General features: G+C 30.4%; 2 protein-coding genes across 23 annotated transcripts; one reads left to right on the top strand and one right to left on the bottom strand.

Annotated features, from left to right (window-relative positions):
- The first annotated feature begins 1,751 nt into the window (after window positions 1-1,751).
- Window positions 1,752-5,822, top strand: LOC110629497 (ranBP2-type zinc finger protein At1g67325). 11 transcript variants are annotated; one of them, XM_021776490.2, is made up of 12 exons: window positions 1,752-1,892; window positions 2,135-2,180; window positions 2,464-2,579; window positions 3,157-3,430; window positions 3,575-3,645; window positions 3,927-3,978; window positions 4,074-4,183; window positions 4,446-4,470; window positions 4,552-4,703; window positions 5,149-5,184; window positions 5,341-5,415; window positions 5,554-5,822. In XM_021776490.2, the coding sequence occupies exons 1-11, from the start codon at window positions 1,884-1,886 to the stop codon at window positions 5,365-5,367; spliced, it is 918 nt and encodes a 305-aa protein (XP_021632182.1). In that variant the 5' UTR covers window positions 1,752-1,883; the 3' UTR covers window positions 5,368-5,415; window positions 5,554-5,822. The 11 variants fall into 11 exon arrangements, with proteins under 11 accessions (XP_021632182.1, XP_021632186.1, XP_021632179.1 ...); XM_021776494.2 differs by lacking the exon at window positions 5,149-5,184; XM_021776487.2 differs by lacking the exon at window positions 5,149-5,184 and having other exon boundaries at window positions 5,211-5,415.
- Window positions 5,823-7,702: 1,880 nt separating this feature from the next.
- LOC110629844 (squamosa promoter-binding-like protein 2) lies at window positions 7,703-15,051 on the bottom strand. Of its 12 annotated transcripts, none has more exons than XR_006348253.1 (8): window positions 13,403-15,051; window positions 12,482-13,228; window positions 12,132-12,268; window positions 11,528-11,797; window positions 10,047-10,436; window positions 9,199-9,277; window positions 8,226-8,288; window positions 7,703-8,120 (listed from the first exon to the last, which is right to left on the bottom strand). XR_006348253.1 is itself a non-coding variant. In XM_043949637.1 (8 exons), exons 5-8 carry the CDS (start codon window positions 13,168-13,170, stop codon window positions 10,096-10,098), a joined length of 1,437 nt encoding a protein of 478 aa, XP_043805572.1. In that variant the 5' UTR covers window positions 13,171-13,228; window positions 13,403-13,775; window positions 14,053-14,177; window positions 14,417-14,457; window positions 14,808-15,051; the 3' UTR covers window positions 9,515-10,095. The 12 variants fall into 12 exon arrangements, 11 of the variants coding, with proteins under 11 accessions (XP_043805572.1, XP_043805564.1, XP_043805570.1 ...); XM_043949637.1 differs by lacking the exons at window positions 7,703-8,120; window positions 8,226-8,288; window positions 9,199-9,277 and having other exon boundaries at window positions 9,515-10,436; window positions 13,403-13,775; window positions 14,053-14,177; window positions 14,417-14,457; window positions 14,808-15,051; XM_043949629.1 differs by lacking the exons at window positions 7,703-8,120; window positions 8,226-8,288; window positions 9,199-9,277 and having other exon boundaries at window positions 9,515-10,436; window positions 13,403-14,177; window positions 14,417-14,457; window positions 14,808-15,051.
- Window positions 15,052-18,361: the final 3,310 nt, after the last annotated feature.

Raw genomic sequence — 18,361 nt, 5'->3', positions numbered from 1 at the left:
ATATAAAATGATGAAAATAAAATACAAACTAATCAATGATAAACTTAAAACATTGTTTTATTTTATATTAAAATTAAAAATAAGTATATAAATTAAAATTATTAATAGATATAGGCAAAAGAAACCACCTAACATAAAATGGTTATGATTTAAAATATATTAAAAAAGACAAATAATTAAGTAATACGAGTTTGCAAATTACATTTTTACTATATAAAGGCAAATAAACAATAACGAAGTTGAGCTAAATTGATTCAAATAACTTTTCAGAAAAGTGACCGTCGCAGCTGAATGGATACAATTGTTAACCAACACTGGATCTTTAGGTATTGTGATTCGCTAATAATACAGACAGTTCCATCTCGTCTCACACGGATAGTCATTTCTTTGCAAATCTACTAGTTCCGCATAATTTTATATGATTTAGAGTGACTCTATACCAATTGAAGTAGCCGGTCCAAATTGACTCAAATAACTTTTAAATCCATTTTTCATTTAGTCCAAAATGGTTAATCCAAATAATTTTGTACCAGTTATATATAATTTTAATTTCCTATTATTTTTTGATGTGGATGATTTTTGCAATGAAAGCAGGCAGTTGATCATTATAAACTTAGAACTAAAATCGTTGTAAAAATATAGATAATTAGAGAGGATAAAAACTATGAGCTTTTCTAACAACATACACCACACTTGGCAGAAAAAAATATAAAAAACATTAAGAAATGAAGGAACCCATAAAAATCATATTCCCATCCTCAGAAGCGGAGATTTGGTGGTTAAAGCAAAACAAAAGCTGGGTCAACATGAAGAGTAGGGAGAAAACAAAGCTCATGAGGAACTAGATCCACCCAACAGAATGAGCATCCCGAATAAGTACCAACTACCCAGCATGCCAATGCAAGGCTAAACAGCAAGGACAATAACTCTTTATATCGACTAAAGGAAGAAAACCCACAAACAATACACTAAGACCAATATGTAAGAGCCAACAAAATCAAAGACAACTCAAATAACAAATTTAATAATAGATTAAAGATTAGCTCTCACAAAAATACTCATATTTGTTAATAGAAAAATTAAAATCAAAAGAAAATCTATATATCAATTTGGATGGAGAGAGTAAGACTCACTATCGAATGGGAGAGCAAGAGCTTCCCATGCAGGAAGAGGACACGGGAGCCGACAGTACCCGTAGAGAAGAGTAGGATGAATCGTTGGGTACTTTAATTGTGCAAGAGAATTTGAGATAAATTAAAAGAAAGAAATAAAGAGAAAAGGAAAAAAAAATAATTTACTTTATGTTATTTAGATAAATAAGTAATTTAAATGAAAAATTAAATTTTCTCCTTAAAAGAAAGAATTAAATTTAGGTAATGTGTGTCAATTTCCTTCCTCGTCCATCAAATTGGAGGGAAATATTTCGAGGCATTGATAACACATTGAATACAAATTTCCTTTTTTTTTTTTCCCTCTGCTTTCTCTTTATTTTTCCTTCTCAATTCATATCCAAACGAGAAATATTTTATTTTATTTTTTTTCTTTCCTCTTCTCGCCATTTCATCAAACCAAATAAAGAGGATAAGAGAACTGGAAAAAAAAACGCGGGAAAAGAGAGGCCCTCGAAGTAAATTCGAAGCATCACGCTTAAACCCATGTTGGCATGAGACGTGTAATAAACGGCGATTGTGTACCATATTCATATGTATTTTTGCTACGAAGGTTTAAGTCGAGGTAGTTTAGAGTTGCAAATTGAAGATTTTGTCATGTACCTTGTTGAAATTTAGCTATACCTTCCTCCAAGACCTCCCCCGCCCATCACTCCCTCCCAGCCTCCAAATCTAAAGCAGAGGTCTGTTGCTTCTTGATTCCTCTCTAATGCCATGTCTCAGGTACTCCTCCTCATCATCCTTTTTTTTTTCCTAACCTTTCTTTTGAGTAGAACCCTAGAGGATCTGGTGATTTTTGTTATATGGTTCATGATTCCAAAAATTAATCTCCATTTGCGTTGTTTGTTGATTTTTTTTTCATATTTTGGATGCAAATGAAGCTCGCTTTTCTAAGTTTCTGTAATTCGGTTATATTGCCAGTTACGGGAGTTGGTGATTTCTTTTTTTCTCTTTTGGGTGTTCAGGAAGATAACAGAAATTCCTCCACAGCCGAGCGCGCAAGCACCGACGGTATGCTTTTCGCTTCTGTTAGTCAAATAAAATTATCCTTCTCCATAAATAATTAGTAGGGATTTGATCATGTTCGTCAAAACTTTTACTCTCCTTTTGATATCTCGATTTGGTATCAAGAATTTTACAAGAATTCAATTCAATTGATTTCTTTTCCGATAATTTTCTCATTTAGAAGGAAAGAATTCAATTCTTTTTAACTTAAAATTTTTGCAAGAATTGATTTGAATTCTTTTCAAGTAAAATGAATCATGCCACCAAAGGAAGGCTTTATGATTTATAGGTGGACGCGGGGAATATGACTGGACGTGTCCACGTTGTGGCAACGACAATTCTTCATTCAGGAGCATTTGCAATAGGTGTAACTGTACCCAACTCAGGCCAGCCGACCATATCTCAGTAAGTGAACTTTTGGATTAATTTTGTAGAGAGAACTTGCTTGATGTTATCTTGAATTATGGAGTATGCCTCTGTAATTCAGTGGTAGGATACAAACTGCATTTTGTGCTTTTCTAACTTTTCTTGCACAGTGATTTGGTTTTTATTTTAGGATTGATGGGTACAGTTCTAGTACTTGCTAACACATTTGAAAAGAGGTTCAAGTGTATCATGCAACTTTAAGAACCAAACTTGATAGATGCATTGTAATTTCTATAGCAAGCAGCTGGTATCAACATGTCTGGTTGCATTTGAGCACTGGGATTGATTGTTGCAGCAGGATTAGTCTGTGCTTATTAATTTTGAAGTTAAACCTTTCTTTACAACCTCTATGTATATATAGTTGTGTTGTACTATTTATGTACTTGCTCACCATTCTCCCATTTCATTGACTAATACTTATATAGGACCATTGCTGAAATGTATGTGTGCCCTTTGTATTCATTGATGCACTCATCTTGTTATCTGTTTTGGCTTGTTTTACTTTTAAAAAAAACCTTTATTGTTATTTTCTAAATTCTACATTTGTTCCCTCCAGAAATCTGCTGCGGAGTTAGTGCAAACCCCACGGAGTTACCCATCTTCAGCTCCTTATATAGGTTCTGGTGCACCTTCTTCAATGTATATGGGTGTGCCACCATATGGATCATCCCTTTTCAATAGGTTGTCTATTCCACCATATGGTGTTCCATTTTCTGGTGGCTCAGCATATCATTATAATTATAGTAGCCACCTTTCTGCTGGCAGTCCTTATAGGCCACTGCATATATCTGGACCACTTCCTTATCCTGGTGGATCTATGATGGGGAATGGTAAAGATTTCTTCACCAACTTGTTTTTCACATAGCTTTTTAGATAACAACAATAAAAAGGAAACCAACATTACCATGTATACCTAATTGGCCTGGCCCCTTAGCTTCTGTTGGTTGCTAATGACTTTTCCTCATTTCTGTCAGCTGAGATGTATGGTATGCCACTCTTGATGGACCGGTATGGATTGGGTATACCAATAGGCCCTGCCCTTACAGTATGTGACTTTTTCCAGCATTGGCATTTTGAATGGGATTAATTTCACTTATCATTCTGCATTTTTCATTTCTGTGCACCTTGCCATCTGTTCTCAGAAATGCAAGGTCATAACACATGTAGATGTGTGTGTTTCACTATGTTTTCAAGAAAGGACCCAAAGAACCGACTCTCTGCTTTCTAACATGCTCTATTTCTCTCTCTCTCTCTCTTAAAAATTTTCAATCATTTAAATATGATGTGAATTTATAAACAAACCTTATTTATTTATTTATTGGTCAGGGGCCTAGGCCAGGCTTCTTTCCTGATGATAACTCTCTGAAAAAGGATGCAGGTTTGTCATTTCAGTGTGCTGGATGAGCATTTTTTTTGTGAACCCTTTGTGTCTTCTAACTTTGATTTTTTTTCCTCCACATTCTGTGCATGTAGATGCAATGCGTGATAATGACTGGATATGTCCAAACTGTGGGAATATCAACTTCTCTTTTAGAATTGTTTGTAACATGAGGAACTGCAATATACCTAAGCCGGGATCCCAGGTTTGCTCTGCTTTTCTACTTCAATATATTAGAATCATTTTGGAGGAATTGTGTTTGTTCATGTTGTCTCCTTTGTCATATAATTATTTCTTGGCAAAATTCTATTATTTTGCAACTTGGCTTAAAAATAGTTTGCTTTTTTTTCTTTTTCTTTTTGAATAAGAGATAGTTTGCTCATTAGTATATTTGTTGCTTTAGCTTGTTATTTTGTTTATTAATATTAATTTATCTGATTTCTGACAATATCCTATTACAATTCCAGGCTGCAAAGTCAAAGAAAAATTCCAGTAAGTCTTCCTAAATTCCTTAAGATGTTGAATCTCATATTTTGAATTTGATACTTATGTACTATTGTACTTGCTCTTCAGAACAAAAAATGCCTGAGGGAAGCTGGAAGTGCGAGAATTGTAATAACATAAACTATCCATATAGGACCAAGTGCAACAGACAGAATTGTGGGGTTGAGAAACATGTTGAATCAAACAAGTCACCTTCACCAGTGGTGGATGAGAATGATCAGGTTTGTTATGTGATTCATCCTGTTTGTATTTACTTTTATTGCTTGATACTGTTTTCTTCATTAATTACATGTGTATTCACAAACTCAATGAGCATTAATAAGATGTTTCTAACAAGGCAAACCCTTCCCCCTTTTCTCTCCCTCTTACTCTCGCTCTTGCTCTCTACCCCATCTGTTTTAAGGTATAGATATGTGTACCTTGTTAGATGTCAGTTGCTTTTTTCACTATGCAACAATTGATTTGCAATTGTCTACTGTTCCAGTGAGTACTAGGACATGTTTGAGAAGGTCTAAAGTTGTCATCCAGCATTGTTCAATATGGGTGTCAGTTGTGTTGTCCTCATGTTGCAGCGGTTGTCAAGTTTCTCTACCTTCTCATGATGTCTGTCAAGTTGTTGTATTACTTGCAATGATTTATGGTCTTTATGGATCCTTGATGCATCAGGTGTCTACTAGTTTTGATCTGGCAGAGATAATAAAGGTTGGTTATGTTTTTCTATTAGTTAGGCTTTCGTAATTCTTGGCAATTCTTGGCAACGAATCATCTGTTCTAGTGGGTATGCTACCGTGATCTTAGAATACTGCAAACAACATGTTCTATGTTCATTTGGATTGTTTTTGTCTCTATGCCATTCAGTATCACTGTCTCAGCATCTTCTGTTAGAAGCTAATGGGATCCGAGTTCAAAACTTAACTATGTTTCCCCTAGCAAGTAAGTCTGATGGTTATGTAGTTTGAATCAGTGCAACGACCATTTCCCCTTATTTAGTTGCCTTCCATGGTTTTGTGGTGTGAAATTAGAGGCGACCAGACTTGTAATATAATCCATTACCCATTCACATATTTGTAGGTAGCTTTTGTAGCAGGCCTATTATGTAGCTGTGTTGGTTGAGTAACTACACTTGTTAGCTTTGCTTTAAGCCTCATGGATGTAATATTTGTGCTTTTACCTTTGCTAGCCCTGATATTTCTCACCTGTTAGCCTTTGAATTTCATTTAGTGGACAATGTGAACTCCTCTATTTTGTCAATTCAATCCAAGTTTTCTTCTTGGAATTGATCTTGCAGTACGAGGAGCCTCATGTCCCCCTATTAGTATTGATTTAAGTTGGAAATTATCATCTTAATTTTGAGTGTGAGAATACCAGTAAGATTTTGGATTGAACCTCAGAATTGTTCAATACAAATCATTATACAAATGTATAGTAAAATTAGTAGTCGCATTTTTACCCCTATATTTGAGCAAATTGAAAGCGGGAGTGCCTGAAACTAATAAAATCATAATTATCATGGAACCTGATTGAATTCCTCCATGAAATAACTTGACTTGGAATTGACTAAAATTGCTTTAGGTTGGTTCAGTTTTGGTTCATTTGCTTTTCAATCCTGAATTGTAGATTGATTTGTAACTCTAATAAAATAAAATTAACTTTTCTTAATTAATTAATATAATTAACCGGTATAAAAAAAATTCTTCCTCCCAATGGATTTAGAGCACAGTTAATTTTTATGTCACGTCAGTATCTCTTCATACCAATTACAGATTTTTTAAGGTTCCAAATCGAATTAAAATTTAAACTGAATTGGAATAGAAAAAAAAAATTATTAGTGAAGAATCAAACTGAAATAGCTATTAAACTCAATTGGAAAAAAAAATTATTAGCATAAGAATCAAATTAAATTTATTTAGTTATTTAATTTTAATTTTAATTTTTTATTAAAAAACGTATTAAAATTAAATCAAAATTATACTAAAAAATTAATTTATATGTATATTTTAAATAATTTATAATAATATTATAATTTTAATAATGTATTTTATATATTATATAATATTAATAAAATACACATATATAATTATAATATTATTTCATTATTAATATTTTTTATCATTTTATTTAGTATTAGTTAATTGATTATAATTTATTTTATTTAAATAAATTACATATATATAATATATATATATATTAATAGAATTATACTATTAAAATATAAATTATTAAAATAATTATATATATACACTTGTTATTATTATTTATATATATAATAATTTTTTAGGTATTAATTAATTATTAAATACATATAATAGTATAATTTAATTAATTTAATTAGTCAATTAAAATTCATCCTATCTAAATAAATGATGTGTATACACTATTTCAATATTAATAGAATAGAATTGTACTGATAAAATATAAATTATTAAAATAATTATATATAAATTGATATGGATATATGTTATTAATCAATTATTAAAGGTTTATAAAAGTATAATTTAACTAATTTAATTCATTAATTATACTCTATTCTATTTAAATAGATTATATTATACACTATTTTCATATTAATAGAATATAAATTATTAAAATCAATTATATATATATATATATACTTGTAATTATATTATTATTTTTATATGCATAATTCTTAACTAGATTATATATAAATAAAATATAATTTAATAAAATTAAAAATAAATTAAATTAAATTAATTGTGACTACTAAAAAAATACTATTAAATTAAACTACATCTTATTTAGTTTTATTTAAAGTTACATAGTTTTGCTATAAAAAATAAAAACATTAAATACATTTGTAATATAAGGATAAAAACTCGTTTAATTGAAATTTATTTTTTATGGATTGTGAAAATATTGTAACAAAGTTTTTAGAAGTTTTATTAGAAATTTCTTTTTTCTTTTAAAAATTTGAAAATTGTAATAGAAAAATTATATTATATTTAGTATTTTAATATATTTTAAATAAAAATATTATATAATATCATGAATATTTAATATTATTTTAAAATTGAAATGTGAGATTTGTTAGTTAAATAATATTAATATTATATTAAAAGTATTTAATTATTTTGTTTAAATTTAAATATTATAATAATAAATAATTATATTGAAATTAGAAAAAAAAAAGTATTAGAACGATACTAAAATTAAATTGAAATAAAAAATATGTAAAAATGTACTAAAATTGAATCAAAATTTAATTTTAAAAAATCAACTTTTTAATTTTAATTTTTATAAAAATCGTTCCGAAATGAAACTGTACATCCTAACAAGGATTAGAGCTTTCAAGCAGTTGGTCGGACAGCTTGAGAGCAGAATTTAAATAATTTGCTAAGAAATTGTGGCTTCGATAGCGTCAGCCATCTCTAAATTTTTCTTAATTCAAGTTGTTTTGGTTTTATATAATATGGTAACTATGAACTCAAGATGTGGTGGTGGGACCTAAATTTTTTTAAGTAAATAAATTCTTTTAATTTTGGTTTAAATAATTAACTTCTGATTGTTTCAACCACCACTGTGCTCTCAAGATGCTCGACCAAATGCGTGAAAGAAGTGTACTTTCCTGTTTTTATGAACATGACTGCTTGCACCAAGGTGGCCATAACGTACGTACCTATCTTTTATTTTTTTGAAAAAAAAAAAGATATATTAATTAAAAGGCCCATAGCCCAAATACATCATCCAATACAAGAGCAATGCATTAAAAGAGACTCATTTCTCACCGTGCATGCAAAACCAATCGCTTTGAAGATGAAGAACCACCTGTAGCAAAATTAACATGCAACCTAAACAAATACATAGAAAATTTCTTCACTAAGTATCGCCTTTAAAAAAATCATAAAAATAACTTTATTTGCATCCAACCATAGAAGGAGAAATTCACTACTGGGTCATAAGAAAAAGGGTCTTTTCTCATTAGAAGGGCAAAAGAAAACTAAATGACCACCGGTGAAGGGCCTAACGCCCAGAAACAAAAATAAGAAAATAAAGAATTTTTTCTTTCTACAAATATAGAGAAAGATTTTTCGCTTTTCACCTGCCTTATCATCGAATGAAATGCATCTAAATTGTTTAATTAAGAATAATTTAGTTCACACATCAAAAGATTTATTAACGAATTACTATCGAGTACTCAAAAAATTAAAACCAATTGTTTTCAAATGTCTTTAATCAAGTTAATTAACTATTGGGATCAAACAAGAAACAAGTATTATTGATCTTAGCAAATAATTTTTAATTTAATAAAATCAGATATACTTCTAAAATTACAAAATTTAAAATTTAGTCTCAATTGGAATCAGATAAACCAAAAAAAAAAAAAAAAAAAAAAAAAACTCGATTGCTCAAAATAAAAGCCATTAATTTTAAAATGAGTTTACACACCTTAGCTCGTAATATTTTCACTAAGACTACAGGCTCACTCTATCCCACAGAAAATAATTTGTGCGTAAATAATATTTTCTATTAACTTTTTCATAAAATTAATTTATTTTCTATTATTTGATTATTAATAGTGGTTAGATACTCAAACTATAAAAATTAACATTCTTTTCAAAATATAAAATTATTTTCTTTAAAATGATTTAATTTTCACTTTGAATTGAAAAAATAAATAACAACTAGAATGCCCAAAACAATAAAAAAAATATATATATATTTGATGTGAAACAAACTGAGAAATAAACTCAATTTTACCTCCTTTAAAGCATTAGAGTCCTGCATTTCTTGCTCAGATGGACATTAGCAGCTTTGCAATATGCCCTTTTAACAAGACCTTGAATTTTGAAGAAGCTTCCCATTAGTCATGCATTCATTCATTCTTAAGCTGCTCTAATTTGAATATATTTAATATGAAAGCTTAGGCAACATTATTTCTACCAAAATACAATATCAATAACTAATTCAAAATTGAAGTCACAAATTGACTACCTTGTTTGCACCATAACTATGAGATTATCATGCCAATTGCCAACAATCATGTTTCTGCCTATATCCAGAATCTCTAAAGGTTAATTGCAAAACATAGAGGAGATATGGCAATGCGCATTGATAACTAGAAAAGACAATTTAAAGTTTCAATCCCATCTGAGTTTCAGAAGTTGTTCCAAAACAGTGTCTGAAGAAATGAATGTTCTGCCAGTTAAAACAACATTCAATTAAGAGGTAAATATGAAATTGCAAGTGTCAACCACAATTTAGGAGACAACAACATCCTGGAACTCCTAATTCCGATGTTCTGAAATCTGACAGCACAAGTAAATACAGCCAAGGTCCTGGAGAAAACAACTAACACTAATCAGAACATTACAGAAGTAGAGAACTTTCTTCTGTGAGATTGACAAAAACTTCCAGAGTCTGTTGGTTAAAATGATTTATCTGATTCCGCTATTTCTGAAACATGGTGTTCATTTCAATAAACTAAGCATCTTTCTCAACCTAGTGTCACTCAGAATTATTAACAACGTATCAACAAAAAGTTCTGAGCACGGAGGAAATAAAATTATCTTATGGCGTCTGAGCTAGATGTTGAACCAGATACAGACCTTAGCAAGTGAACTCATCAATTTGAAAATGATGATTGATTTTGAGCAGTCAGTTTAACTGACTAGAGTAGAATTCACTATCATATGGGGCTCTTAACATCTGGAACTCTTGAAAGTAACTGCTGTTATCGTTGTTAGTAGCCAAGTTATGCACTCGAGAGTCAGTAGTCTGTTCAGTCCTCCAGTAATCTGATGAGGCAAGTGGCATGCCTTGGGGCATGACATGCGGCATGAACTGTGGCATGCCTGTGTGACTTGCGTGAGCAGGCTGCTCATGTGACACAGATTTTTGCTCACATGAACCCCATGAATTAGTTGACAGAAGAGAGAGAGCACGATGAAGATCCTGAGTCGCATCCACATTGGGTGAGATAATTGATTCTTCTAAACCTGCAAAGTTTAGTTGTCTAGTAATCTCACAACACCAATTTAGAAAGACTAGCACTGCTCAAGACAAAAAAGGAAATGCCAAGACGAAAATGACTCATTAAGCACTAGGTTTCACAACATTGATTCTCTTTCATGAAGCTTAACATCTTCAAAATTCAAAATCATAGTTCAGTTGGATGATTTGTGTAAATGCATAGCTTATGCAGTCTCTTCTAGTGCCAGAAATTTAAAAATTACTACTTTCTAAATTTCATTTGGAATTTCGAAATTTTACTATGAATTTCGACATCTCTTCCAGTTTCTCTTTTAGTTCAATCTCTGTTCTCTAGTCTATCATATTTTGTGGATCTGGATTAAGGATATCTTAAAGAATCCCTCCTTGACTTGAAGCAGTTGGGAGAGTGGTGTTTCTATTATATACACATCTTCCCCCAGTTTTTTTACTGAAAGGACATTTCTATAACTTGAACCCATGACACAATGGTCAGAAAGGAAAAACCTTACTGCTATTCGAAGGCTCATCTTTATTATTTCACCTTGACATATAGCTTTCTTCTTATAATCAAAACTGAGAACCTTAAGCCTTTAGTTCCACTCTAACTTCACAATCCATGTACTTGTGACATTATCCCATATTAGGTCCCTATTAACAGTTCCAAACTTGTCTAGTACTCAACCATTACCTTCTCTGCTGAAAAAATTAAAAGTTTCAGTTACCTCAAGCTCATAATAAGAAAATGTTTATGCAACATGTGAAACCGTCTTCTGGTAATTTGTGCAGATAAAAGGAATTAGTAAAAGTGCATGCCTGGCATGACATCAGCATATGGACTTAAACAGGTGAATTTAATAAATCAACTGCTCTCTTTTTTGTTTGGACCTTTCAACAGAGAACAAACTGTTGTTGGATCTATAGAACAGTCACTTCCTTAAATAGTGGCTACTACAGCATAATGGGCTATACATGTCATGTGGAAAATCTTGCTAAAGCATTCACTCATGAAGGTTTGTATGATACTTAAACACATCATCAAACAGTTAGAAATTTAATGACATAAAATGTTCATTTCCTAATACAAAGAAGAACAAACCTTGGCTGATAACCTCAGCTGTGGTGACCTTGGATCTGGATGGCAACAAGCACTTGGAATCATGAGAATGCATAGGAATGGAACTTGTCAGCTTATTACCAGGCAAATGCAGCTGTCTGTCAATACATCCTACTTTTGGAGGCTTCATTACATACTCCTTTGTTATTGTGAACTTAGAGCTGGATGTGCCTTCCCATGTCAAATTCGCATTAGGCCTGGAATGAACAAGTGGGACACTGTTCCAAACAAAACTCATCTGTTGCCTCTCATCTGCACAGGCAAACACATGTCAAGGCATCAAGCTGCTAACTCAACTTGAACAAATGCGTATTGTGCTCTATGTAAACTAATAAGATCAACTGCAAATGGCAACCACAACGACAAACAGTTCTATTTAAACTAAAACAAGAGTAAAATAGAGAACTCCTAATGTTAACTACTTAGCAAAGAGGTCCCTCAAAGCGTGTGTTGTTAAGGTAAAGGGATAAGTCTACCTTTCAATTCATAGAAATTCATTGTATATGTCAAATTAATGAAACTTAAATAATGGTTAACGTTACTAGCATGTTCAAAAAGTCATCAAAGTTTGAAACAAAACTAGTACCATACAACGATGGAGACAGCCTCGCAGGATTCAATTGGATGGGTTCGGGCTGCGGCTTACGGCGCCTTGCATTGTGATCAGAAAGACGCCTGCGGCAGCTTCGCTTCTTTTCGTCGAACTCTGACAGCCCATGAAACCTATGACACCAATAACAAAGAAAACATCATCTCAATTGATTATGCAAGCCAGGAATTATTATTAATAACATGAGGGAAATGAAATAATTCCCAATCCTCACACAAGATAACCGTCATTAACTCACAGAGACAGAACAAACAGAAAATTGGACAATCTCAGAACCCATCATCTTCCAAAATTCAATCGTTTACTAATTTCATTAGAAGCCCTACCTGCTACACTGCTGGCAAAACCTGCGTTCCAAACCAGCTACAATGACCTTTGGGGCTTTTGAATGACTTTCACAAACTCTATGTTTCCGATGATAATCTTTAGCTGATGAGAGGTCAAGGTTACAGCCTTCTACTTGACAGCGTGGGGCAGGTGAAGCCTGACCATTGGACTTGGATCTCTTTGCAGGAGAAAGAGAAGATCCAGGAATCACAGAGGATGCTGAAGTCTTAGCATTGTTGCCTGCACAAACATCTTCAAAGTATGTCCGTTTACCTAGCTTTAAGCCTAGCAGCTCACCTGAGCCGACTGAAGCCTCAAGAGTAAAAGTACCAGTTGGCTTTGCCTTTGTAAGTGCTTTCTTATTGTTGGAATCTTCTGGAATTGCTTCAGAAACCTCCAAAGTAAATTTGGATGTTTTCACTTCCCCAACTGATGAAGAATTTATGGAAGCTGACTTTGAGCTCTTTGATAAAGAAGCAAGTCCCAAATCAGAACCAGAACCACCACAACCACTTCCACTACCAGAAGAGTATAACGACCCAGAATCAATTCCTCTATCTCCATCAATTTCCCACTCTGTCCATCGTAATTTCTTTGGATGTTCAGTTGTATTAAACATTATCAGGTTCTCCCAGTCCCACTGAATGGGGGTTTTCGTGTTCAACTCCATCAGTGAGAGGGAACTCATAGAATAAACTTCACCAGTTGCACTCAGTTTTTAATGAGAAACAACCAGATCCCAGATCCTGAAAAATTAGGACATCTACGCTTATCATTTAACTAGAAAGCAGGATGAAACAACATAATCAAACAGACTAAAATTGCTAAGGAATCCTACGCACAAAAAAAAAAAAAGAAGCTAGAAACAGCATGTTACTTGAAAAAAAAAAAACCAGAAAAAAAAAAAAGAAAGAGCTTACCTCTGAAATTCACTGAATTAAAAGGGGTTGGCCATATCTGTTTAACTGAATTAGGCGAGCCAATATCCAATCCCCCGTGGAAGAAAATCCGATCTGGCTGTTCAGATACTGCAGAAACAGTCCCAGTTGATGAAGTGCTCAAATTCAGCAACCTCTACAGCTCCAAGAGTTCAAACAGAGCAACCAGACAGAACTATTAACTACATAAAATCAATCTAACGAAAGAATCTCGCTTTCCAACCAAGCAAACTCTGTTGCAAACAAGAACTCTTCCATCCCAATCTCCATAAACAGATACATCCAACCAAAACCAATTAGTCAAGACTTTTTCAATCCAGTAACGTTGAAACGTGATCTTGCAGAATCCCAGGACCTAAAGATATTGATATAAAAACATTCCTTACTCTATAACTTGCTACCTAAAAAGTTTCTCCACCATTCATATCATAAAAAAGCAAATCTCACTTTTTTTAATCTGAGTGAAACTGTTCCCCAATTCCCTGCAACACATCTACTTTTTGGTCAAATTACCACAAGAATTTTTTTTTACCGTTATTTAGGAAACTCATCTAACAGCAATCTCTCTTTATCTTTCTCTCTCCCCAATTTTATGGAGCAAGAACTAACTGTGAGTAGAGGAAATGTTTCACCTTTTACCATCAAAGTGAGATCCGTACTAAGAAACCTTCAACTGCAATAATTGAAATCGAATTTGTTTGGGCTAAATCAGAGAAGTAGGCCCCTGAATAAGACCCACATCCATTCATCAATATATCTGTTCCATAGAAAACAGAGGAAAAAGAAAAATAAAGAACCCAAAATAGATCAATTATTAACAGCTTTTCCAAACACCCATCTTCTAAAAAATTGTTCTTTGGAAATAAAAAAATCAATGGTCAATCTACATGCAGACTAAAATCTATCAATAAAATACAATGAACCCAGTTCTTATCTTTCTAGTATTTTTATCCATAGACGGGTAAAAAATAAAAGACAGAAAAAAAAGAAAACTACCGTTAGCTCTGCCTGTGCTTCCCCTACTATTTATGATTTTCCTGCAGGGGAAAATCGACGGATGTTAAACGACAGTTTTTTCAGCTTCCAATTTCCCGAGGAAACTTAAATGGCGCAGATAAGAAAAAGGAGAAAAGAAAAAGCAAAAAGAAAGAAAAGAATCTTTGCGAAATTCCATAGAAAAAGCAAGCATTTCACATTTATACTTAATCGAACTATCCAGAAAATGATGTTTTCAATCTCAGCAGCAAAAACCCAGAAGTTTCACCAAATTTAGCAACCAAAAGAATTAGAAAAAGAAAAAGAAAAAGAAAAAACTTCTGCCCCCTCTTTCCATCCTCATCATTATCAATCTGAACAGTAAAAACCCCAAAAATATTAATATATATACCTATCAGCTAAACGAATAGGGAATGCAATTGGTTAGGTAGAAGAGCAGGACGGAATATGATAAAGAGGGTATATAAATTTTTTTTTCTTTTCTGATAATGGAAATGATCAGAGAGATGAGAGATGAGAGAGAGAGGGGAAGAGAAGGTACAAGCAAGAGTTGGCTTCTTTTGGACGGTCTAAAGCCTCGAAACTGTGAGTGACGTTGGCGCAGAAGGAAAGGAATGGTGGGATTGGGAGTAGCAAAGTGCAACGCCAGTGCATGTTAAGTATAGTGGCGAACCGAGTTTATTCGAGTCGACTCGGGCTCAACGTTGACTGCATAGACTTTTCTTTGATCAATCCGAGAAATTCAGAAAATTGTGTATTCTCTCGTTATAATAAACAATATTTTTTTAATTTTTTAGTTATATCTATTTTAAAATATTAAATATTAAAATAAATTAAAATAATATTATTATTAAATAAAATTATAATAATCAATTTACATACAGCTAATTCTAGGTTGATCTAAATAAATCTTAAAAATTTAAAATTTTATTCTTTCGATTCTAGATCTTTATTTTTAAAAAAATAATTAATTTATATATTATTATAATATAAAAATAAATAATAAATTTAAAATAATATAAAAAAATAAAAATCATAAAACAAACATATTGAAATTAAATTATATTATGTTAATATATTTTTTAGTATTAATTAACTTGATAAAAACATTAATTTCCAATTTTAATTTATACTTTTAATAGAAAATAATTTTATTAATTAAATATAATAATTTTATTATAATTAATAATTAATTTTAACTATTATATATTTATCCAATATACTAATTACTTGCTCCAGCAAGTAATGAAAAGGTGGATAACATGTTTCTTCTGTAAAATATTTAAAAAAATTTTTGATAATTTTAAGGGTCATAAATTTATTATAAAAAAATTAATAATTATTTTTAATTTGTATATTAATATTTTATAAAAAATAAAATTTATTTTAAAAGATAAAATTAAATATAAAATTGAGAGACAAACGTTTTGCTAAACATATATACCGAAGAAAAAAGAAAAAGTTACATCGTAAAGCAACTTATTGGTCGACAAGTTGACAAACTTGACTGAGAATTAACATTTAATACAAAATCAAATCAACCCAAAAAAGAAAATCACATTTTTCAAGATAACAAGCAAAGATGGGTCATATGATGTGAGTTTGAACAAATATTATAAAAAAAATTAAAAAATAGTTAAAGTTGTAGTTGATTATAAAGATTTATAATTTAGTCTTAAATATTATTATTATTATTAACATATTAGTTTTGTAGTTTTAGAAACGTTCTTATATTTTCTTTCCGTCAATAAAATAATCTTTTCGCTTATTTTTACTGTTAAAAATATAGTAAAAGACTAAATTATCCCATTATTTTTCTCCTTCTCCTCTTCTTCTTCTTTTTCTTCTTCTTCTTCTTCTTCTTCTTCTTCTTCTTCTTCTTCTTCTTCTTCTGAGGAGGAGGAGGAGGAGGAGGAGGAAAGAAAAGATAGGGACTATTTCGTTGACAAAAAGAAATAATAAGAATGTTTTAATAGATGTGAGAAAAGACAGGGACTATTTCATTAACGGAAAGAAATGATAAGAACGTTTTAATAGATATGAAAAAAAATAAAAATATTTTAATAGATTTTTAAAAATGTAAGAACTAACTTATTAATGATAATAATATCTAGGAACTAAATAAAAGGTTTTATTTTAGGGTAAAATTGGATTTTAAAAATTTTATCTCTCATCTTTTATCTAATTTTAACGGAAAAAAAAACAGAAGAACTATTTTGTTGACGGAAAAAAAATATAAGAACGTTTTAATAGATTTTTAAAAATACAGAGACAGACTTATTAATAATGGCAATACCTATAGATTAAATTATAAATTTCCCTTAAATTAATCTTACGTAGACTGAAGTTGGCACATAATTAATACATGAAATCATTAATTAAGATATTAAATATTTTTGTTAATCCAAAGTCCATGATCTCTTGTTTATCATTGACGCATTGGAGATCCACGTGACCAAGTAATGCCTTCAATTTCAGCCTATATACATATATAAATAAATATATTTTTCATAATATTATCGTGTGGCATTTTTTTAATTTTCTTCTATCTTATGTTACTTTTCATAAAAAGAGTTTGATTTGCTTTATAATTAATATTTATTATTTTATGCTCACTTTTAATTATATTTTTCATTTTAAAAATCGTTGTCATTGCTCACTTTTATAATTTATTTATTTTTTTAATAGAGATTGAAATTAGAATAGTAAAATCGTTGAAGCTTTAATCTCAACTCATAGGGTTTATATTCATATTTAGACAACAAGCATAACCACATCTAATATTAGAAATTTATTGTGCCTCCTTCAGGTGAAAAAAAAAATACAGAAAAGACAAAATTTCAAACTTAAAAATTTCATAAATTTTAACTACACTTTTTTGATAGGGGTAAGCATTAGGCTGTTCGGTTCAAAATCGAATCGAATCGAATAAACCGAAAATTGAAATTTTAATATTTATAAAAATCAAATCGAATTGATTTTGGTTATAAATTGAATCGAATCGAACCGGTCTGATTCGGTTCGATTCAGTTTGATCGGTTTCGATTTTTAATATTTTTTTATTTTTTACACTTTATTTTTAATATTTTAAAATTTAATTAAAATATTTTAATCTTAATATAATTTAATTTTTCTATATTATTGAAAAAATATATTATTATTATTAATCGGTTCGGTTCGATTTTTTTAATTTTTTTGATCAAAATCAAACCAAATTAAAATAATCAAAATTTTTGAAATTAAAAACCGAACCGAACCGAAATATATAAAAAACCGAACTAAATTTTTAATTCAATTCGGTTTGGTCGATTTTTTCGATTTGAACCGAATAAAAGTTTATGAATAAACTATAATGTAATTTTTCTAGTTTACCGAAAATATATTTGTATTTCAAACATCAATTAGTTAATTTTTATAACTTTAAAATTAAATTAATCGCTATTATAACAAATATAATTAAATTATTAGTATTATTATATTATTTTTTAATAACTAATTTGCTATATGTGTTTTCAGTACGGATATTAAGTTGTTAAAATATATAAACTAAATTATGAATAAAATAAATGAAGTCTAACGGTATTATTTGATTTTTTTTTTAGAATTTTCAAAACTTATATTATTAGCTTTTAAAAATATGTTAATTAATGTGTAAGTTTGATTAAACTAAAGAAGTAAATAACTATATAGATTTTTATTATATTTGACGGTTTACAAATTTAAAAAAATTAAGAAATATTTATAATTTAATTCTTGAATATTGTCATTATTAACAAGTCAGTTCGTATTTTTAAAAACCTATTAAAACGTTCTTATCTTTTCTCTCCTTTAATAAAATAGTCATTTCGTCTATTTTTACCATTAAAAATATAGCAAAAAATCAAATTACCCCTTTTTCCTTCTTCTCCTCTTCCTTTTCCTCTTCCTCATCCTCCTCATTCTTTT

The sequence above is a fragment of the Manihot esculenta genome, chromosome 13 (genome assembly GCF_001659605.2).
Source record: "Manihot esculenta cultivar AM560-2 chromosome 13, M.esculenta_v8, whole genome shotgun sequence".
In the NCBI taxonomy this organism is placed as follows: Eukaryota; Viridiplantae; Streptophyta; class Magnoliopsida; order Malpighiales; family Euphorbiaceae; genus Manihot; species Manihot esculenta.
The sequence above is the reverse complement of the archived record's forward strand: the minus strand, read 5'-3'. Positions and strand labels throughout refer to the sequence as shown.